General features: G+C 39.4%; 1 protein-coding gene across 5 annotated transcripts in view; it reads right to left on the bottom strand.

The window, feature by feature from the left end:
• Nucleotides 1-23,922, bottom strand: part of CREBRF (CREB3 regulatory factor) — a 59,770-nt gene extending 35,848 nt beyond the window's left edge. For 4 of the 5 annotated variants that reach the window (XM_036884832.2, XM_036884833.2, XM_036884830.2 and 1 more), the window contains exons 1-4: nucleotides 23,777-23,916; nucleotides 4,787-4,964; nucleotides 2,712-2,837; nucleotides 224-1,310 (exon numbers count right to left, since the gene is read on the bottom strand). In XM_036884832.2, the coding sequence (XP_036740727.1) occupies nucleotides 224-1,310; nucleotides 2,712-2,837; nucleotides 4,787-4,795 (1,222 nt within the window). In that variant the 5' untranslated portion in view covers nucleotides 4,796-4,964; nucleotides 23,777-23,916. Of the gene's footprint in view, nucleotides 1-223; nucleotides 1,311-2,711; nucleotides 2,838-4,786; nucleotides 4,965-23,776 lie in introns of all 5 variants that reach the window. The other variant, XM_036884835.2, reaches the window with a different exon arrangement.
• Between the last annotated feature and the right edge of the window lie 298 nt (nucleotides 23,923-24,220).

The following is a 24,220-nucleotide window of genomic DNA, read 5'->3' as shown; positions in this document are numbered from 1 at the left end:
AGATAAATAAAGAAGCCCTTGAGGAATCAGCTCATGAACGACTAAATGAACAAAAGTATTATTTTAGAACTGCTTGAATAGAGAAAGCAACTACATATTCGAGCCAAATTATTAAGTCATTTAATCCCCACAACTAAGACAAAGCAAGCATCCACAGCAAAACTTTCTATTTCAAGACAGTAGGAGAAAGGTCAGTTTGGTAAGGCTCCAAGCATTACAATACCTGGCTCAGAGAACGTGTCACTGATATCATCATCCTTGTCATCTTCATAATCTTCTTCCTCTTCTTCCTCCTCCTCATTTTCAGAAAGTTCATGCTCGCTGCCAAATCCTTCATCGTGGTCCTCATCATCAACATCGTCCTCATCCTCCTCGTCTTCTACAGGACTGCATTTGGTTGGCTGCTCACCCAAGTTGTCAGACACAAAAAGGGAGTAATTGTGCTCTTCTTTTTTCTGGGATGAATCTGAAACCAATGTGCTGGTAGAAAGGCTGCTACTCTCTCCTGCTGCAACTGACCCAGGACCCTCCTGGGACAGGGGACTGAGTAATAGTTCCTGGGTTTCTTTAAAAGGCAAAGCTGGAGTGGCATGACCCTGCAGAGGCTGCATCCCTTTTTTCTCTGGTCTCTTTGCTACTGCACCGCAGTAGCAGGTATTTTCCTTGGCTGCATCTGCATGAACCTGGCTCAGCAAGGGTCGGCTCTGCTGCCCTGGGTTGATTTTTACCTTTGCCTTTTTTACATAGTCTTTACATTCAACGTGAAAGTTCACCTTTTCATGATGATACATGTTGGTCTTCACCATGATCTGTGTGCTTGAAGTGGGTCTGCTTGCCTTTTGGACACATTCTGACAATGGGACCTCAGCCTGAAGAGTCTTAGAAGAACACACAGGGGCAGCTGCTCTGCTTGTGATCTTTTTACCAGGGAATGAGGAGGGCAAGGGATTTTGTTTGACACTGAAAAGTGAATCAGGGTAATAAAGGGAGTCAGAGACTGACTGAGAGTCCTCACTATTAAGCTGGGCCAATGTTGGAGTTTTACTTATGACCTCTTCATCTTGGTAAGGGCTAGAAAAGTCATCAAGTCCCAAGTAATCCACTTCTTTTGTTCCCCAGATGTCACAGCTGGTTAGTTTGGTGTACTTTGTTAAGTCTTCACAGTATGTATCCCACTGTTCCCAGTTTGAGGTTAAAGCACCCTCATTATCCAGGACATCTGTGAAGGACTCCAGATTTTCAATGTCTTTGCAATCCTCCAAGGAAAGGAAGTTGTCTCTAGGATTCTGTTGGTAGTTCATCTCTCTGTCCTGAAAAAGGTTAAAAAAAAATCACACACCATACTTTAGGAAAGAAACATTTACCCCATCCTTACTTCAAAGTGTCACATGATAAATCAGTACTTAACCTCTGTTCTAAGGTAAAGGCTATTTACATGTCACTTTACCATTTCATATAATATCACTTCCTAAGGTAAAGAAAAAAGAAGAAATTATGTTCCTTGAGAGGTTTAGGTATGGCCTAAATATCAAGGGCTCTTGAACTCTTACTATGAAGAGTTTTCAAGAAAGCTTGTATTTCCTGATCCTTGACTCAGAAGGATTTTAGGATCTCCTTCGAAATAAATGTCAATATGAAGCAAATAATGAAGACGTTATCTTCATCACAAAAGAATCTGTCATAAATGAGAACTTAAACATAGAGGAAAAGAGCTATCCAAAGAGAGTTGAGACTCGGCCACAGAAATACATTTGGTAAGACCTTGTAACAACCCTTGAGAGCGGGGAATAAGATACTCCTCATGAGTATGATACTTCCCATGAGTGAAGATGTGATTTTTATAATGTCAATAAAATTATGCAGCCATTAAAAAGTCCAGTTAAGCTCTAATGCACTAATGTAAGATGAAAGGCTGCTTACCATATTTTTTTATGTTAAAAAGAGTAAGTTGCAGAATACTGTTATCTATGAATATGTCATCCAATTTAAAAGATTCATATATTTATCTATGCACAAAAAATTCTGTTAGTAGGAGTTACCTTTGGAGAGAAGGTTTGGAGGTTAGAGGCCCAGGAAGGAAATGAGGAAATTTTCAGTTTTCCACTTTATTTTTGTTCTGTTCTGATTTTTCCACTTATGTGTTTGTTTTGTTTTTGCTGTGTTTGTTTTAACAGCTTTAAAGAAGTATAGTTTATGAAATTTACCTGTATTAACTGTACAATTCAATTAATTTTTAATAAATTAACAGATTTGGGTAGTTTTGCAGTTTTTATATACTTTTCTGTATTGCTTAGACTGTATGGAATTAAATTTTTTTAAGATGTTTTTCTTAGGAACATTAAGGCTCTCTTTTCCTCAAAAATAAATGGTAGGTATATTCAGATAGTGCTTGGAATTTCTATTTTTGTCTCATGTTCTTTGTGTCATATACCTTGATCCTAAATATCCCAGTCGAAAAGTCCTTTCAGTAGTTAGGCAATTAAAAAACACAGCTTGGCATTATCTTTATCAAAAACTGGACTTAAAGATAGACAGATTTTCCTTTTGCTTTATTCAGTGGGCTCTACATCCTTCTAAAATACTAGATTGATAGTGACTAAAATCAATTTGGCCTAATCACATCCTTTCACATTTCCAGGCATTTATAAATAAAAAATTATACACTTTTACTCCAAATCAGCTAAAGCAGAATCCAAGAAAATGTAACTTACCAGTTCATACATGAAATCTGGATCTGAACTGTTTGCTAAGAGATCTGTGCTCATCAGAGTCTGTTCCGAAAAGGTGTGGCTTCGAAAGGCATCCCCAAAAGGCGGATCCATTCCGCTTACGCTAGGCTACAACAGAGTGATCTTAACTTTACAAAGTAAAAGACCGCTTCAAGACCACTTTATCATACATAAGCTCCATCCCAAATTACTATTTTTTTCTGTTTTTTAGTACATTTAACAGATTTAACTAGCATTAAACTGTGGACTTATTAGGAAAATAACTAAGATGCATTAGAAACAGAAAAAGAAATAGAGCAGCAATTGTGATAAATACCTAACTTCTAAAAACTAATAAAGTTTGTTTAAAGCTGCCAGAGTCAGCATACAGTACCTCATGGATACTTTTATTTAGCTATGCAACATTTCTTCAATCCATTTCTACTCTCGGTTCTAACTCCCTTAATTTTAGAATTCCCTGCCATTTCCTGGGGTCTACAGAGGTAGCAAGTCAGTATCTGTACTCCTGAGTCCAGTGTCTTATTTTCCAAAACAAACTGGAAGACAATATGGGCATGTCTAGTTCAACAAATGCCTCCAGGCATGTGATAACTGATAGGCTCAGCCAAATATCCCAGAATCTCTTAGATGAGACCAGGAACAGGGGCATGAAATCAGTAGCCTTGATTGTGATCCCTGAAAAGAGCACAATCCATTAAATAATAAATAAGAAAGGGGAAAAAAAAGACTGGGCACCTTGAGTTAATGCTCCTTCTTTTCCCCCTTTTCTATTTCAACATCTATATACAAATCACTCCAGAGTGAAGTCTCGCCTCACACTCTTAAAGTAGCTGAAACAAGTGAAAGGTCTCATTTTCGAAATCTAACTTGGATGAAGGAACAGGATGGGAAAGAATAAAAACACCCTCTTTGTTTTTTTTGTTCTTCTTCCACAAGTTTCTGCTGAAACTTTAAAATGTCATATTAGTCAATTTGCTTATATTTCTCTATTCATATACCTTCTATGTATCACAGACTGGCCCTTTTAACCACTCTCTCATGTTTTTCTTCATTGGTATTTCCCATCCCCTTCTTTTCTTTGATTTCCCCCAAACTTGCCATGCTGTAAGCTCAAAACAAGTGTTTTACTGCCCTAAATTCAAGAATGTACAAAGAGCAAATTCAACCTTGAATAGAGAAAGACCTCTAAATGAATATATGTGGTCCACCTGGCACAGAGGTTGGGGTAGAGGTAGGCCACTGATCTTTTTAAAATCAGCTAGCAAATCTCCTTGCTTCTGCTGCCTGTCTCAGAGCCACCCTATAGTCGCAGCAAGTTCCTGATTTCCTGTGCTTAAGGCATAGCTCTGCCTAGCACCCACCTAACAGTCCCTGCCCTCTCATTATTTCTAGGTTTCTCCCCAGCACTGAACATAAAGGGGTTGGGGGTAAGAGCTAACCACTAGAGGGGGAAGGGAAGATGTTTAGATAGGCAGAATGGGGACTAACAAGACTAACTTCATTTATTGTTTCAGTGATTGCCTCAAACCAGAACTGACCAAAATAGCTACCATAATATAGATAGAACCAATCTTAGTTGAGTTTTGTGGGAGGTATACATATGTGTGTATGGGATAGCTGTGGTGTGTATGAAAGAGCAAGATGTTGAAGTCCCTCACCATTTCCTCTTAATTACCTTTAAATTCAAAAAGGCACAAATGGAAAGGAACTTTGGGAAATAGGGAAAAGATAAAGGAGATGGAAATGGGCTTCCCATGGCAGGTTAATTTTCAAGGGAGTTGGCCTAGTCCCCCATAGAGTCAGCAGGTCTGTCCTACCTTCTAACCAACTTTCCATTCACCATGTTCTCTGTGTCAGGGTTATTAGATTTTGAAGCTATAGCAAAGGAGGAAATGGAAGCCAGAAAGGAAAGACATATTCAAAATTAGCTGAGATGAGACGTAAAATGTCTTGAAAAGGTAGTATGTCGAGTTATGTTAAGATTCAGAGAACTTACAAAACGAATGATACTGATTTCCTGCAAATATAAAACTTTGCATCTACTCTGTATGATTTACCTGAGGCATTTCCAAGCCCAGATCCCGTGAGTCCGAACCCAAACTTCTTTTTTTTCTTGTTTGTAAATTCCTTTCCAGCTTTACTGTTAATTTCAAGATGAAAGACAATTTTCACAATAAATGGCCTCAATTCAAATGCTTGGATCACTTTTTTCCTTTTTAATAATTCTGTGTGAACCTGTCAAACAACACAAAGTAACTTCACTGAATGCCATTTAAAAGAAGTTAACCTTTCAAAAACAACATTAACAAAGAATACTTTAAAGAAGTCTTATGGTTGCAATATCAAGAATTTAGTCATTTTTTAGTACCAACTATTCTGAAATTAACCATTCCTCCCTTTGTTTCTAAAAGATTGGTCAGTAGCCAAAAGGCAATAAAAAAAAAAATCCTGACAAAATTAACAAAAACCCATCTTTCCTGTGCTCTGAAAGATGTACTATACTTAATATTACAGTAAAACTCCCATTCGCTTTACATTTCTGTATGAAAAAACATGTCTCAACATTTAATTCCATCTGTTGGAGACTCGTTACTTGCTAAATTAACCTACATTTTATATCTCTTATAAATCTGCACAAGCAATGAGTACATAACTGTCAACAATGGAATTTAACATATCCTCTACTTAAAAAAAATTACATTCATAATGGTGTATACAACATTGTTCTTCAAGTTATAAGTGAAAGCTGTCCTTGTAAGAATTATTCCAGTTAAGTCTTAACGAGTGTGTGTTGAGCGGGGAAACAGGAATAAGGTCTACTTTGCAGAGTGGTTTCAAGGTTTAAATGATTGTGAAATCATCTGGCACAGCGTCTTGACTGTGTTAGAGACTTAAATGTTAGTTCCCCTTTTCTTAGTTAGTTCCCTCATTCTGTGAAGGCCTTAATCAAGAGGAACTAAACAGCTCTACCCACTTCATCATCTTTTCCTACATCAGTGGTCCTCAAAGTGTGATTTCAGGACCAGCAGCATTAGGATCAACCTGGAAATTTGTTGGAAATGCAAAACCTTGGGCTACAGCCCAGACCTACTAAAGAAGAAACTCTGGCAGTGGGGCCCAGTAATGTATTTTAACAAGCCCTCCAGGAGATTCTGATCCTCCCTAAAATTTGAAAACGGATGCCCTATGCTGAACTCCTTGGTCTCATTTGATCTAGATGCTGTATCATTTCTCAGACTGATGTAAAGAGCCAATTTAAGCTGAGCTGCCCTTTGTATTAACATATTCTCTGAACTAGAGGGTTAGAGTGGTACCTTATATCAATTTCAAAGACCTCTTGCTGAACAAATAAAAGACAGCCAATAAGGGACTCAATAACTGTTCCTACTTAAATAGATTAATACACTAACTACCATTTGTATTTTCTAGATTTTTGCTGGGCTCTCCCCTTTGATGGGCTGTCATTCCCAGGTCAGTGTTCTACTAGCTACGGAACATCATCGAGTGCCCAGCTTAGGCTCAGAAACAGAATAAACTATGTATTTCACACCAGCGCTTAGTCTAAGTAGATTGGTCCCTGCTACTGCCAAAAGCCAGTTCTGGCCCAGCCTCTCCTTATGCGGCCTCATACCTTAGTCCTACTGCTGATATCTAGCGTCAGTCCTAACTTTTCTCCTGATTCCTGCAGGAAACAAGGTCAGTTGTCTTGTCTAAGACCTATTATAAACCCCCAAAAGGCATAGGATTCCAGTGATGCATTCAACAAAGTGTAGCAGTGGATTCATGATATATAACCTGGATCTCGGAGAAAAGTTTGATATGCTCTAAAACCTGAAATTTACCCTTACTAAGCAACAGGGTTGAAGACTCCAGAAGATACAGTTCCATTCAAAAAATACTAATTGGCATCTACTAAAGACACCATCTACCAGCAGCTTGGTTTATCAGGGAAACACTGGACAAAAAATGGCTAAGTTCTGGTCACAGCTCTCACTTGCAAACTATACAACACTGGGGTAAGGTCAGTCTTCCTAAGCTTCACTTCTTTCTCATCTCTAAAAAGAAAACACTACTACTCTCTCTAGACTACCACATTTTCTAAGCCATAACCTTCAATAGAAATACAAATACAGGTATCCCTGGTAACCCCCACTTTTTGAAAGTTTACATTATGCTATTTGCTTTTATGAAAGACCTATGTTAGTACCTGTTTTTGCTAACTGAAAGAAATCTGAAGAATATTTCCACTTTTAGGGAAAAAAGGGAAAAGTGAAAACAGCGGTCAGCATTTGTTTGGCAGTGAACATGCGCACCCCGAGCAATGAGAGGGGCACTGCCAAGCTCCTTCCCCGGGAATCACACTCAGCCTCTCAGCAGCAAACCACCATAGCTTCGAACTGTGTCTGTGAGCACCTGTGCTTCCTCTGTTTATTTTGTGTCTCCATTAGTAAGATGTGTCCTAAGGTAGGGAAACTTAAGAGAGGTTATTTTATTAAGAGTCTGGGGATACTAAAAATTTTTCCATATAACTAATGGTAATAGCGTCTTTGCTTTATGTCGTTTCAGCTTATGAAAGGTTTTTAGGAGGGCTTTACTTTTAGATACCTGTATTTATTTGAAATTATGGTTAGACAGCTGGCATCAAAACAAACACGTCAATGCAGTCAGCAAAAAGAGCACTTGTTTGGGTGACAGGAGACCTGTATTCCAGTTTTGATCCCATAATTAAGACTAAACAGTCTTATGAATTAGAGCAAGTTACTTAAGTTTATGCCTTAGCACCCAGACTGAGGAATTACAACTATTCTCCCTTAACTATGTAATAGGGATATTATGAGAATTAATGAGATACTAAATTACGATGTAGTAATGTATCAGAAAGGTGATTATTATCAACAGATAAATTTTGCTGATGCTTTCTTTTGTTCCACAGCTAGTCCAACTCAGAAACTCAACATCAGTCACAGCTATTGGCAGCAAGGTTGAATGTTTTAAAGACACCAACTCCCAAAGAAAGGTTATCCACCATGTGAAAGGTTGACCTCATTCTCCTTTGATAGTTTATGGTCCTTAGTTGCTTCTCCTGGGTGTTTCAGGTAGCAGCAAACAGGATGGGGAGAAGGCCAATTCTACCCCAAGCAGTAGGACCTCTTTCAAGTAATAAACCCTCCCAAATAAGTCATGGGGATAAAAGTACAGCAAAGGGAATATAGTCAATAATATTATAATATCCTTGTATGGTGACAGATGGTAACTATATTTATCATGGTGAGCATTTGGTGATATATATAATTGTTGATTCATGATGTAAACAATGGTATCATTATGGTACACCTGGAACCAATGTAATATTGTATAACAACTATATTTCAATAAAAAACAAAAAAACTCCCGTCTCTAAAACTAATGACCCAAGGTTACAACCAACTATCCTCATCCCAACATTGTGCACCTGTTTTCCAGAAATGCCTGGTACTACTCCAAACATTTTATTATGAAACAACCATGAAAACCAAAATTCCCCACCCAAGAGTAGAAGGAAAAAGAGAATAAAGGTTTCTATAGCAATCATCATTACACAGAACCTTGCATAGTGATACATTGCTCCAAAACTGTCCCCGGTACCAGAGAGCCATCTACAAAGGGTACATTAATACTCAGATGGCTGAGTAATCCTGAGGAAGGTGTAACAACTTGCTTTTCAGGATGTCTTCACACTTTTTTGGGCTCAAGAACATCCACATTTTACTCAAGAGCTTCCACATTAAAGTACATAAAAAACAATGGTTAATTTCCCAACATGTGACCAGAGGGATATCTGTTACAAGGAATTTCAAATGGTTACACAATAAAAAGGTTGTGAGGTTTCTAAAACACCACATTAAACAAAACTGTTACACTGCATTAACACTGGACTTCTTAGAAACTTTAAAGTGCTAGGTGCTAAGGTGCATTATAAATCACCAATAGATAAGTAGAGCAGATATCATTTCCCAAACTTAGTTGATCATAAAATCTTCCACTCTGCCCTCAAGCTTACCTCAAGGCTAGTGCTTCTTAAGAAAAAAAAAAAAAGCCAACTAGGGGAAAGGCTAAATTAATTCCTCTAGTAATCACTTCCTTTTATTCACAGCTCTGGCTCACCAGTTCCCAGTACAGTTTTGTGAGCCTTTCAAGGGCGGGAAGACTGTGGTCCATCAGAAATAACATTTACCAACAGATTTCCTGTGCTGGGACTCATATGAAACTATTCAGAAACAGCTCCTAGGCACATGAAAATACTTCTGGTAACAGAACTAGCTCTCTGAAGCAATATGATAAGGTTCAGGGCAGCCCACCTTAAAATATGCTACTTTGGCAAACTGATTGTTTTGAATTAAAGTTACTTAAGAAACAGCTGGTTCAAGAAGGACACTGGCCTTCCTTTGTCCCCCTGGATGCAGGAAATAAATTTTCCATGTGAAGGGCACCCTCCCAGCACCTGGAGGGTAGAAGGCATCCTTATGACAGAGATAAGGAATTCAGGGCTGAGAAGGCTGCATAAACACCCCATGTTACTTCTTCATTAATTTGTTTCCCCAAGCCCAAATCTGTCAGTCCTTCACAAATGTAGGTAAGCTGCCTGCTTTGGTTACTTGAGTCTCTTATTTCTGTGAGTTCCCATACATATAAAATGAAAATGTAGTTTTGCTCCTCCTCTTTATCTGTCTTGTGTCAATTTAATTATTAGACCAATCAAAGAACCTAGAGGGGAAGAAAGGAAAAGATTTCCTCCCTTACAAATAAGATGGGACAAATGATTGATTTATGAGCAGAAATGGTACCACTTGCAGACAGCCACAGCTTCAATCTCTTCAACAGCTCTTTCCACCAGGTCCTATCCCACGTTTATTTATTTATTTAGTTTATTTTTGGTTCTCTGAAAATATGCTAAGGCTTACTATGTCCATTTGGCAAGGCAAAAGGTAAAGTAGAATGATAGATAAAGCCAAAAATAAAGCTTTCTCCAAAAGCTCATCCCTGGAACTGCTCAAACCACCTACCCAAACTTCAAAAGCAAAACCCAAGAGCAGCTATATGATGTGCCCCAGGCAGCTCACACATATCCAAGAGCTCCTCAATTGTGACCTTTCTTAATCTGTTTCAGCTGATCCATAAGAGTCCACATACAAGGAAAAAAAAAAGTTAACATAAAGAACAAGATTTCTTTTTAAAAGAAAATGTCTTATAATGAGATCCTGCATATGATGGCCAGAATCCCTGCAGCTCCCCTTTTATATAGCACTGACTTAGGCCACTGCTCCCTTTTAGACATGAGGGAACTGGTTCCTCACAATGGTAAGTAGTACTTCTGAGTCATCCAACATTTATCAGAGTAGATGTTAAAATTTTTTTGACACACCCATTAGGGTGGCTATTATCCAAAAAAATGGAAAATAACAAGTATTGCTGAGGATATGGAAAAATCAGAGCCCTGTGCACTACTAGTTGGAATATAAAATGATGCAGCTGGTAACAGTTTAGCAATTCCTCAAAAAGTTAAACACAAAATTACTATATGATACAGCAATTCCAAATACCCCAAAGAATTGAAAGCAGGGACTCGACAGATACATGTATACCCATGTTCACAGCAGCATTATTCACAAGAGCCAAAAGGTGGAAACAACTAAACAACTTTAGTGGCCATTAACAGATGCATGGATAAATAAATATGGCAAATAATATAATGGAACATTATTCAGCCATAAAAAGGAATACAATTCTAATACATGCTATACCATGGATGAACCTTGAAACCAATATGCTAAGTGAAATAAACCAGACACAAAGGGACAAATACTACATGATTTCACTTATATGAGAGATGCTGGGAGAGTTACTGCTTAATGGGTACAGAGTTTTTGTTTGGGATGATGAAAATATTCTAGAACTAGATAGCAGTGGTAAGTTACACAAGATTGTTGATGTACTTAATGCTACTGAATTAGACTTAAGAATGGTTTAAATGGAGAATTTGCTTATTTTACCACAATCCACAATGAAAAATACTTTTTAAGAATGTTGAAGTAAGAAATGCCAACACATTCATACTGTTACATAATTCATATACTGCGGTTTATTTTGATCTTTCCTAATTTTTGCTGGTTCATGTTCATCATTTCTTTCATGTGGGCAGAGTTCTTGGGTTCCCCTTCTGTTGTCTTTAAACTGTACCAGATCCACAATTCTAAGATGTGGTAACTGTACTGGTTCCTAATTTGAATAAATAATTTCTCTTCAGTCTTAATCCCCCATGTAAAGATGAAAGAAAAGGGAAAAAAGGGAAGGGAGAGGAAGGAGAATAATGGGGTAGGAAGGAAGGGCAGACCACTGACTTGGTAACGTAAAAGTTTATACATGTGTACAGCCCAGGGGACTGCCCTTGCTTAGCAGGAAAGACAGTCTGCCCAAGCTCCTTAGAAGACCAGGACCCATCTGCCACACATTCCATCCATCCTGCTTTACTTCATATGTCCCACTCAACTTTTCCTTTCCTTGTGAAAACTACTCGGCAAGATTTTAACAAAACAGTTCTTTGGATGTTTACTAAATCAAGTCACTATTTGTTTCACGGTACAGCAGAAATCAGAGATCCCCAAATCTTGAAACCACTGAGGAAGCAGACATTGCCTATGCAAGGAACACAGTGGGGGAAGGGGGAGCACGTCCTCCCTCTATTATGCAATATAAATCCTGTGAACACAACTGAAGGAGAATTGTTGTTCTCTACACCACAAGTTCTCTGTACTCCAAAATTTAGGAAACAGGCAAGTAAACTGCAAACTAGATGGTTATAGTTTATGTCAAGAATTATTAGCAAAAGACACCCATTATTTATTTTCCAAATCCTGCGTCTGCTGGTACTTAAGGAGGGAAGATAGAGGAAAGAGGTGAGCAAGGAGGGAGAAGACATCTTTTCTCTCAGACTGGGTAAGAAAAGTTTATTTTCCTAGCCAAGCAGTATTCATCATGACCTGATAAGTAGATGTGATTCTTCTGCCATGACACTTTGTGAACTCCTTACCCACTAGTCTCCTTTTTTCCCACACTCAAGAGTTTAAAAAATATGGGGGGTTGGGGTTGAATCAGGACTGCCACAAAAATTTAATTAAAGAAAGTAATTAAAACCACATTTTACTGAGAATCCTGAGGAACTAAAAAAGACACTAAATCTCAAAAGTGATCTCTCCTTGGAATGCAGTCCTAGAGGAAGACACACAACCTCTCAGAATTTTATTCGATTCTTTTCCAAAGCCTTCTGCCTAACTTTAATCTTTGTCTTTGGATTACAAAGCCAACATATGGGAGGTTAGTTAAAACCCTTTGGGGTGGTGGTGGGGGGAAGACCATTAAAGCAGGTTTCTGGATTAATGTGAGTTGAATAGAAAGAGCTACTTTTTATTTCTGAAAACTATCAACTACAAGATATTAGGATCTTTCTGCAGCCTTGATATCTGTCAACTGAGTTGTTCAGAGCACAAGGGCATGGGACAGTTTTAGACAGAATCAAAGAATGCATTTCTAACCCCAGCCACACTTGGTTAACACTGGCAACAAAACAGTTTATATTTGTGTGGCTATTTACAGATTACATAGCACAATGTTATATATACTCTGTCACTTGATAAAACAATTTGGTGAAGCAGGGTGAGTATTAATATCATTATCATCCCCCACCTTCTGTGGAACCATTTTTACATTAATAATAAAAGTTCAGCAAGGATGAGAGATTAATCTGAAGTAATTCAGCAAATTATTGCCTCTGTGCAAACTTCTCATCACAGAAACCACCCTACAATCAGTGTCTCAACTCTAGAGGGCTCCCAAATCTACATTTTCAGCCTAAACGCATTAAGTGCACAAGTCCTACCATCTAAGAACCAGATAGTTCCATGTTCACTCACAACCCATAACCTCAGACACAACATGGGACCTCCCCATCCAAACACTCCTATTCTGTCAATAGCACCATCACTTTCAGACTGATCTCAGCCCTGTCTCTTTTCTTCCTCCTCCCCACCTCCTTTGTTAAACCATGCCAGTTCTCCTGAACAAAGATATACTGACAACCTACCTTGTATCGAACACACATGTACCTGTTTGACTTTGCCCTTCCCACATTCTCAACCCTTACTTGGGCCTCATTTTATATTTGCTATTCTAATATTTGTCCTACAGATCTTCCTGTCTCTAGCCTCTCCCTCTCTCCAGTTCATCTGCCCCATTAGAACCACCACATATTAGCACTGTGCTCGTAATCAGCAACTCCCGAACATCTGTCTGATAATGTTCAAAATAGTCAGACACAATGAAACTATTTCCCAACCACATCTTGCACTACTTTTTAATACATATAACACTGATATTAGCTTGACCTTATAATGTCCCCCAAATTCTTGACATACTTACAATCCCACTTCACTCCACTGAGGATCTCCAACAGTAGGCCTTGCATGCCTCTGATCACAATGTTTTTCTTCTTCCTCCTCCCCAACCCCTGTGCCTCCACTACTAGTTCTAAAATCTTTGAATGAACATTATATCTCATGTCTATTTCACTACAGTACCAAAACCAATGCCTTGCCCAGGACAGGCATCCACACAAGAGGTGACTGACAAGAATGGGAAATCCCTTAAGACCACAGATCCTTCTAGGAAAAGGAGTCAGAGGTGTCACTTTCTTCATACACAAAGAGGATATTACAAAGAAGTCAGTCATTCAGTATGTGTTTACTGAGCATCTCTTACATGCTCCAACGTATCCTGTCATAGCTTGTTGAGTCGTGAACCACTGTAGTTTGATACAGTGAAAATATTTAAAATTATAGTCCTGAATTTTCTTTTAAATTGCCAGGAAGAGTACTGTTTAAATTTCAACTTTAAAAATTTAAGATAATCATTGTCTAGTGAAGAAAGGGTAGAGGAAAGAGTAGGATTAAAACTGATTTAAACCAGTAAGAATCCAGGCACTGGACAGATACATCTAATCCTGTTCTCTCCCCGCCGGCCACCCTAACATTTCTAATTAAAACAAAATATTTCATGCAGGTTAAACACTGGAGTTTTAAAGAATTGTTTAGTTTTCTGAGCTGTTCTGCAGAATTCTACAAAATGGAAAAGGAACACACAAAGTCAGCAGCAGATAAACAGACAGTGGCACAGGCAAGAATGCACTTGAGCCACACAGCAAGATTCCAGGGAAAACCTATCACACCTGGTCACTCTTCCTCAAAATGTTTGTCCCCACCCTCTTTTCTTAGATTTGACACTTTTTAAAAGTAGCATGAATATGAACTAGAGACAATTTTGAAATTCCCTTCAAATTCCTTCCTACTGTGTGAAATCGGCTATACCACTAGCACAGGACTGTATAACAGCTGGTGCAGAGGTTATGGGCAACAGGCTCCAAAGACGTGAATACAGTTTTTAAGTCTTTTATTTTAACACTGAGAAAGGCTGGCTGCCTCTCTGGCTCTAATACTCCTAAAAGGCTTGCTCTATGAGATAGAAACTCTAGATTCAAGATAAAAGGTTACACTTTATAACTGAATATTTGGGATTTCATTCCAGATTCTCACTTGCCTTCTTTGTTGTAAATATAAGAACTTCCCCTTACTTTGCAGGGATATTGTAATTCATGATGATATGTAAAGTATCTAGCCCTGGCACAAAACAAACACTCAATAAATGTTGGCTATTTTTATTCTCAGATTACTTTCTTGGTATAAGATGTTCCTAGGATGTTGCTGCTACTGAAGGTATAAACCTAAACTCAACTCAGAATTGCTGGTTGTCTAAATTCCACACCTAATTATCACAAAAACCCAACTGCCTGGAAGTAGGCTGAGTTGGGTATATTCAGGCAACACAGATCATTTAACACCCTTGCTCTGGCTTTATGAGGGTGAATGTCAATTATGCTGGTTTAATCAGGAAAGGAATCTTTGGATTCAAAAAGTAATTCATATTGTTCGTTGTGCATCGGAGGATTGGAGACTGACGAGAATTGGGCTTGGGGTGGATTGGTGATTGTGCATTGAGTACTGACCCCCCTATACAGAAATTTATTGTGGTTAACAACTATTTGATCAATAAATATGAGAGATGCCCTCATAAAATATATATATACATATATATATATATAAACACACTTCCAATTGTAAAATAAATAAGTAACCAGGATGTAATGTATAGCATAAGGAATATAGTCAAAATATTGTAACAACCTGGTATGGTGATACCTGGTACCTAGAATTATCATGTATATAAATGTTGAATCACTGTGTTGTACACCTGAAACTAATGTAATGCAATACTGTTGTCAACTACCCTTCAATAAAAAAATAAAAAATAAAAAAAATAAAAAAATAAAAAAATAAAAAAACAAAAAGTAATTCATAAAGCTACAAATCAGTCATTTCTAAACACAATAAAGAATTGGCAGATAAATTACAAGGGAAAAGGCTTCTTCAGGGAAATTATTGTTCTTATAATTTAAACAATTACATACAGTTTATCTCTTTTTTAATAATTACCTATACTGGCTTCACAAGAGATTCTGGGCAACTTGACAGAATGGACTTACACAAAATTCATCTTTACTTCCATAATACCTTACACAGTTTCCAATGAACAACACACACAGTTTCATCTATACTATATTTGTCTCAACAAGGTTTAGAATAAATCAAACAAAGGAGGTGGGCTATCTTAATGGCTGGGAAAACACTCCGAATTCTTATATCCTTCCAATGAGAAGAAAGAATAAAATTCACTTAGAGCAATTCATTAGTTTTTAATTGGGAGTTTGGACAACCAGTAAGTTACTATGCTAAACTATAAAAAAAAAAAGGTAACAAGGTCCTAACAAGTTCACTGTACCAAGAGTATGTACATTTTAAAACAAAAGACAAAGTCAACTGAAGATTTACAGCAAAGGTCTGAAACCAGACTGCAGCCACAGATCAATTAATGCCCATGTATGGGTTTTATTCAACCCACGCATTTGTGTTTTTAAAAAATGAAATTTTAACTGCCAGCACTTAAATTGTCATCAAAGGTCACTATTTGGGGGAAAAAAAGAAATCAGACCTGACAACATTGGGTACATATTCCCAGTAAGATCACTTTTTAAATGAACTGAAGAGTTAGCCCTTTAAATTCACCTGTGCATTCCAGCTTAGCCCCAATCTCCACCCAGGCCCATTTTATAGATGGGGAATCTAAGCATAGAGATTCTCAAAACCACAGAGCTAACAAATATCCTGTCTGTGAAATACAGTTAACTCTAGGACTTTCACTCGTAACTATTCTGCAACTCAACCTCCAAATAAAAGGTAGTCAATATTAAAAGAAGTATTTAAAAGACCTGTACATGAATGTTTTCATCAGCTTTATTCAGTCGACTAAAATCTAGAAGTAACCCAAATATCCATCAACTGGTAAATGGGTAGATAAATTCTGATACATCCATAAAATAACAAATACTCAACTGATACCTAAAATGACATGGATAAATCTCAAAAGCATTATGTAAAGTAAAAGCAGTCAGACTGAAAGACAACACTTTCTATGACTGCATTTATATGACATTCCAGAAAAAACAGAACTATAGTAATAGAAAGTAAATGAGTGACAAGGACCAGGGATGAAAGTAGAGGTCACATGGAACTTTTCATTGTGATGGAAATGTTCCATATCATGACAGCAGAGGTGATTACATGACTACATGCATTTGTCAAAACTAAAAATCAGGTGAATTTTATTTTATGTAAATTATACCTCAATAAAGGGGATTTTTAAGAGTTGTTTAGAAAATGTTATAAAACTACTGAGAAAAGTACTATCATCTCTAGCTAGAAAAGTAAGGGAAAGCTTCAGGAAAAGATGAGATTTGAATTGGATCTCATCACAGAACAATTTTAAGGTATGTAAGTACAAAACACAGCATTTAAGTAGTCATATTCTGCACTGTAGCCTAGGAGAAATGGCATCTCTGATTACAAAGGAAATGCTTCATAAAAGGAAATTCAGAGAGATGGATAATTAGTACTTTTATAGATATCAGAGACAAGTTGATCTTAACAAGATTTCCCAAAGAGGGAATCAACTCAAGACATAGATTGCTGTTCATGTGCAAAATGAGCAGAGTGTTTTGTTTTTAAATAAAGCAAAATAAAAAGCACAAGAGTCAAAAAAAGGAAAAGACACCCAAAGGGAATAAAGGAAGCAATGGAGACAATACGGTGAAATAAAGGCAAGTAACACATTGGGTCAGAATCAAAGATACCTTGGTACTGGCAGACTAGGAGAGGGAAGGAGGGAGGTGTGTCAGAACTGGATGAGGGACTAAAAGAAAACTAAAAACTAGGGAAAAAGAATCAACCAAAGTCAGAGTTACAGAGAAGAGAGACCAGAGACCTGACAGTGTAGGGCAGGCCCAGAAGAATTACATGACAAGGGGAAAGCAAAAAAGTTCTTCCTGCCTAACATGAAAAGATGCTCCACATTGCTAATTATCAGGGAAATGCAAATTAAAACCACAATGAGATATTACCTCATACCAGTTAGGATGGCCAACATCAAAAAGACTAGGAACAACAAATGCTGGCGAGGACGCGGAGAGAGGGGAACCCTCCTACACCCTTGATGGGAATGTAAACTAGTTCAACCATTGTGGAAAGCAGTATGGAGGTTCCTCAAAAAACTAAAGATAGAAATACCATTTGACCCAGGAATTCCACTCCTAGGAATTTACCCAAAGAATACAAGTTCTCAGATTCAAAAAGTCATATGCACCCCTATGTTTATTGCAGCACTATTTACAACAGCCAAGAAATGAAAGCAACCTAAATGTCTATCAGTAGATGAATGGATAAAGAAGAGGTGGTACATATACACAACGGAATATTATTCAGCCATAAGAAGAAAACAAATCCTACCATTTGCAACAACATGGATGGAGCTGGAGGGTATTATGCTCAATGAAATAAGTCAGGCAGAGAAAGACAAATACCAAATGACTTCCCGCATTTGTGGAGTATAACGAAGCAAAACTGAAGGCAAAATAGCAGCAGACTCACAGACTCCAAGGGACTAGCGGTTACCAAAGGGGAGGAGTGTGCGTGGGGAGGGAGAGAGAAGGGGATTGAAGGGTATCATGATGAGTGCACATGGTGTGTGGGGGTCACGGGGAAGACAGCGTAGCACAGAGAAGACAAGTAGAAACTCTGTGGCATCTTAATACACTGATGGACAGTGTCTGCAATGGGATATGGGGGGGATCTCGATAATAAGGGTGAATGTAGCAACAACATTGTTTTTCTTGTGAAACCTTCATAAGAGTGTATATTAATGATACCTTAATAAAAGTAAATAAATAAAAATAAAGCAAAAAAAAAAGTTATTCCCACCTAAAGTCTCCTCTTCCGTGTAATCCCCTCCCCATAACCTTGCCAATGACTGAAGCCTTTTCATACACAACCCCACCCCACAAATCCTGTGCATCTTTTAGACCTCCTTGACTGGACTAGAATGCTTCCTTTCTCAGTCTTCAGAACCCAGTTCATATATCACCTTTTCTGTGAAGCGTCTCCAACTTTCCCAGACAGAATTGGCAGTTCTTCTCTCATATTTTCAGAACAGTTGTTCTAAATATTCACAATGTTGAAATGCAATGTCTGTCTCCTCTACTAGTCTATGGGCAACTCCAGTAGAGGATTCAGTAGTAGGGACAAAAACCTTACTAAAAAGCAGTTCAAAAAACTGTAAAGTCTACTGCGTCTTATACAACACAAGCAGGAGTTAGAAGCCTTGCTGTTTAAAGGGCTGTTTAAATCTCTTGAACAAGAGTACATCCACCCTATCCTTAGTTCCTCCCATACCATCAAGGATCTTTTCAAAAGTTTCATTTTTGTAATACTTTAAATTTCTCAGTGAATGGCAAAAATATAACAGAGAAGACCAACTGTATGAGGAATGGTGTGTAGTGGTCAAAGAAGGAATTTCAATAAAGTAAAAGAAGTACCTTAAACTCTTAAAGACAGAACATTATAACTGAAGAAAGTAAGTGTGCAACAAGAATCTGAAGTCAACTGGAAAAAGACAAGAAATTAGCAAGCTTATGATGCTTTCATAGGAAGTTGTCAAAGACAACAATATCCAGTAAGTAAGTGAAAACATGACTTTTTAACCAAGAAATATGAAAAAGTGGTTTTGGTGGTAAAAGGATAGAATGATGGGATGATCGGAGTTTCTGGGGAATCAGTAGAGAGATGAGTAGTTTGGAAAGCTGTTGCAATACAGATTTTGGAAGCAAGGTCATGAACTGGTGAAAAAGCATACAAGGCTTGGCTGGCAGAGGAATGGGATGGTCTGAGGCCACAAAATACCACTGCAGGCCCCTTCCTCAAACTCTCTCCAGGTCCAGCTCTCCCAACAAGGTGAAGCGGACTTATTAGCAAGAATGATTTTACAGTTCTTCCCGCAAAAACGGACCCTGCTATATAGATGAACAATTATCCCAACCTCTAAGAAATAAGAGGTTCCACTCACATTTGCCAAACACCCGAAGACCAAGTGTACCAAGACCTAATGACAAAACCAAAGGACAAAGCACAGGCTTTCTTTTTTGTGTCTGGAGGGAGTATTCAACACTCTGATGGAATGTATCAAAAAAATTAACAAAAGAATTTAAGGGATTTTTAGACATCAACAAAATAGCTTCTCTATAAAATTTCATAAAAGGTCAGTCTTAAAAGGCTTTTTAAAATCAAATGGTGATTAATTCTTCCTTTCTAACTCAGAAAAGCCCAACATTTCTAGTAAAAGTAGATTGACTTTATTACCTTCCAAAAAGTTTTTAGAAATTCACTCATTTATTTAAACAGTTCAGAAGCAATGAAAGGTGTCAGATACAGTGTGAGGTACTGGGGATACAGAAATAGAGAAACTGACTCTGACCTCAAGCTGCTCACTGTTAAATGGGTAGAGAAATACTGTAGAGTGGAGCAAGTGCCATTAAAATACTAAAGATAAACTGAAGGCAATTAAGCTAACAGAAAGAAAACTGAATCCAAATTTGAGAGGTGGTCCCAAGCAGCCTGAGGTATTAGCATATTCCAAGTACAAGAGCTTGAGAAACACAGTAACTAACAATTTCCCAACATACCTCTGTGAGATAGAAAGCATCATTCATCCCTATCATTACAGATTAATAAACTGAATTACACAGTCACAGCCAAAAACAGGTTGTCAACTACAACTAGAAATAAGATTACAGGCCATATGCTTTTCAGTTTTACCAGGTCAATATATTCTTTTCTAAACCATCACGCACTTGAAATCCAGTTCAGGTCAAAACTAGTGAAATACTACATAAAAACAAAGCAAAAAACTATCCATGAAAAAATTAAGAATTTGACTGTGTAATATTTTTAGATTATGGCATCTCTGCTACAGTGGGCACTTAGCACCACTTGACATTTTCCAAGGAAAGGGAGGGGTGGCAACCTGTATCTTTTTGGGTCTTATTTGATAAAGTATCCTACCCTATTCTGGTAATTCTATAATCATCTAAGGCAATGGCACAATCAATGTGGATTCCATATAACTTTATGATATAATGCAAGTATAAGAGTTAAGTGTATTAACTAGTCACTTGTCCTCAAAACAGCCATAAATGGTTGTGTTAAGAATGATATGCTAAGTGCACTTTTAAACCTCTAAAGAACCATCCCTTGAGTATAGATGGTAAGGTTCTTAGGTATCACATCTTAAAGCCAAAGGTTTTTCAGTCAGAATTTATCTCTAAAATAATTAGGACTTATTATTACAACATTTGCTTTAAAAGGTTTTTCAGGAAAACATCTATTGGCAAACGAAATAAAAATAAAGAATACAATGGTGTCATGTACTCTTATTCTAAAAATTCTGCAAGACAGGAAAGAAACAAGTACATTCTGCAAGTGCTCAAAACTTATGTTTATAGTATTAAAGTGCATGTTTATATATTCTGCAACACCTTAATATCTAAGTATTTAAAACCTAAAACTTAAAAACCAGTAACTGACACCTTGGGACAGGGGTTAATGAACCAATTACAGCCTCTGACCACAGCTTGTTCTTATAAAGTTTTATTGGAATAGAGCCCCAAACATACTGTCAATGTCTGTTTTCATGCCACAATCTGCAGAACTGAGTAGTTGTGACAGAATATATGGCCTCCAAAGCCTAAATATTTACAACTTGACCCTGTACAGAAAAAGACTGTCAATATCTAAAAATCATCAGAACCTGACAAATTTACGTCTTGCCTAGGAGTTTATCTATCGTGGAAAATGAAGGACTGGATACAGTGAAAGAGAATTCTTACCAAAAACATCCCCGTACAAACCTACATGGAAACAAACCCCTGCTGATTGATTCAACGCCATATAATTGTAAATCTTGAGTGAAAACCAAACTTTAAAAGTAAATGGTGAACTTAATTCTCTTAATCTTTTAAAAACTGCTACATTAACTGAATTAACATACAAACTCATCGTACTTTCACTGTCACTTGCATTAATTAGTTAACCAACATCAGGAACCTTTCTGGGTTATTCCTTTACTTCTTAGATAGGCATCCAAGAACCCAAACACAATGAACTAGCAAACTAAGCAGGTATGCAGTTTTTATAAAAACTTGCTTTCACCTGTGATGAGAGAGGATGAGATGGTAAGTGGAACACTGAAAACCTCTTCTTCTGGATGTATTTAGCCTTTTCTATGCTACTAGTCTAAAGATTTCTGAAGTTGCTCTATCAGTTGTATAAAAGAATTACACCCAAATAAATCCTGTTGGATCAATTTGCCATTCTTAGAATAAACAAAAAAAGAAGCTAATATTTTTAATTGTTGTAAAATTTATATTTAAGAACTGAAGTATATCAAATAATTATGGATTGTATTTTTACATATCATTCTTAACAGAACCGAATCCATTGTATCAAATTAATATAGAAATCGATAAATCATTTATTTACCAATTATTTTCTCCAGTTAAAAATTGAAGATAATGCAAATGCCTAAATAGTCCACTCTTGAACAGCCCCTGCACAGCTTCTCTAAGGTGTGTTCCTGCCTGTTAGTACTTAAACCTAAGATGCATCAATAGCGTGGTGCCCTTGACAATACCAACGCAGTAACAGGTTGTAAGATCATGTTAACACAGAGCTAAATTAAGCATTTAATAAGGCAGACATGCTAAAATACTCATGAAACAAACTAAAATTAGTGATTTTCTAATTACTTATAGCATTTTCCCCTTCATCTTGTTTCTCCTAGCTATTCTGGATTAAAAGAAAACGAAAAATATTTACAAGTACAATCAACTGACAACCAGTTAACCACAGATCACAAGATTTACATAGAAATCTTATGCTGTTTAAAAAGAAGTCAGTCATATCTTGGTCCTATTCCTCACCTGCAGGGTATTCGTAAGACAAAGTCCTAAAGAACCTTCAAACATAAATAATTTTCTCAAAGCTCACTTTTCTCACGAGGTTGATTTACGTGAGCTACCAATGTACGTTAACAGTAGGGGCAAATTACTACTAAGACAAGGGCAAGCACGGCAGAGCTGATCTTTAGAAGGTATCCTGATGGAAAAATTAAAACCGCGCCCAACCCTTAACTTTCTCGGCTTTCCTAGTCCTGATTTTCTCTGCACAAAATCCAGAAAAGCAGAACTTCCCCTCACTGCCTGCCTTTGAGGCCTGGCGCAGAAATTCAGACCGCTAGTTATCCAAGGACCTTCTTACGGTAGTCTTAAGGTTGAAACCCGCTCAGGTTCAGCAAAAACGTTTGCTCTCTTGGGTTAAAGGAGGGCAATTACAGGGTTTGGCGGCCGGGTTTGTCAGGAACGGTAGAGCCGAGAAAGACGGAGAATCCAGAGACAGAGCTCCATCTAGTCCCAGGAACCACCCCCAGGAGCGGCTAGTCTGCCCTCGGTACTTCTCTGCCTCCTCTGCTTGTGTGGGAAGAGCCGTGGGTCAGGGTCAGGCTCCCCTGAGCTACTTCCAGGTCCAATCGGACTCGCCTTCGGACACCCGAAACGCCCCCGGCCCGGCTCCCTTGCCCTTTGCCCTGTCTCCTCCCCTCTCACTGACCCACCACCACCACCGGTCCCCTCCCAACAAACATGGCCGCCCCGCCCGACCCACCCCCAGCACAACTAAACCTGGAGGGGATGGGAGGGGTCCACGGCACCGCCTACCCCACGCCCATTGGCGCGGCAGCCTCGTTCGCCTGCCCCATTGGGCGGCACAGCCTGCCACTCCGCGTCGAGGGCTCCTCCTCCGAGCCTCTTCAAGCTGCTTTGAGAAGACATATAAACAAATCCCGGGAGGGAGGCCCCTCTGGCCCGTAGCTGGGGCGGGGACCGGAAGGGGGGGCAGCTAGCTCCAAGACACCCCTGCCTGGATCCCCCCCATAACCAGCCCGAGCGTCCTCGTCTCCAGCCAGCCCGGTTCCAACCTTCGTGGCCCCGGCCCTTTCTCACACGCCCCTCTCTCCCCTCCTCCCCCGCCAGCCTTGCCACCCCTCCCTTCCCGGCCCCTCCCACCCGCTCTCTTCTCTGACAGGCCGGTTGCCGGCAGCCACGGCCCAGAGCTCGCAGGCAGCGGTAAAGGGCCCGGCGGCCTGGTAGGGAGGACGCCCGGCACTGCCCACCCCTGGCCTAGCCTGCTGCCCGCCCATGGGTCCCCTCTACCGCCGCCCCGCGCTTTTATATAACCGTCCCGGGCTGGGGAGAAGGAGGGGGCCGGAGACCCCGTGATCCGCAGGCAGTAGCTTGAGGTCCGCGCGCCCCCGAACCCGGCCTTGGTATCGGCCCCCGCCACGCGCCGGCCCTGCCCAGAACCCCGGCGCTGCTGCCTCCTAGGCCGGCAGCCCTCCGCCCCCCGCCCGGCTTGTCCCCCAGTTCAGGCCCCTGCGGGCTCTGAGCGGTGGGCAGTGGGGCTCACCTGTGGGTGCCGGGGCGGCTCATGGACTGGGTCCGGTTCCGCTGCAGGGGCCGCGGCCCCTCTCCATGCTGCCTCGGTTTGTTTTGTTTATGTCCTTCCTGACGGGTTCCCGGAAATCGCGTGACTCGCCCCCCTCACGTGGGCCGCGGCGAGGCGGAGGAGGGAGGCGGGGGCCCGCCGGCTTCGGGCCAATGGCGAAGCGTTCTGAAGTTCGACTAATCAGGAGCGCGGCCGACTTGGCACCCCTGTCACATGATGCCCGAGGGGCGGGTTGCCGGGAAAAACCGGGAAGAGGGGGCGGAGCGGGGCTCTGCGCCTGCTATTGCAACGTGGGCGTGGGCTATCTTTAATATTCAGCCACGCTAAAGTTATAGTGTTCGTTTACAAGTTTTTACATACATTGTTTTATCTGATTTCACAACTACGCGGTGAGGCCTGAAATGT

The sequence above is a fragment of the Manis pentadactyla genome, chromosome 2 (genome assembly GCF_030020395.1).
Source record: "Manis pentadactyla isolate mManPen7 chromosome 2, mManPen7.hap1, whole genome shotgun sequence".
Lineage (NCBI taxonomy): Eukaryota > Metazoa > Chordata > Mammalia > Pholidota > Manidae > Manis > Manis pentadactyla.
The sequence above is the reverse complement of the archived record's forward strand: the minus strand, read 5'-3'. Positions and strand labels throughout refer to the sequence as shown.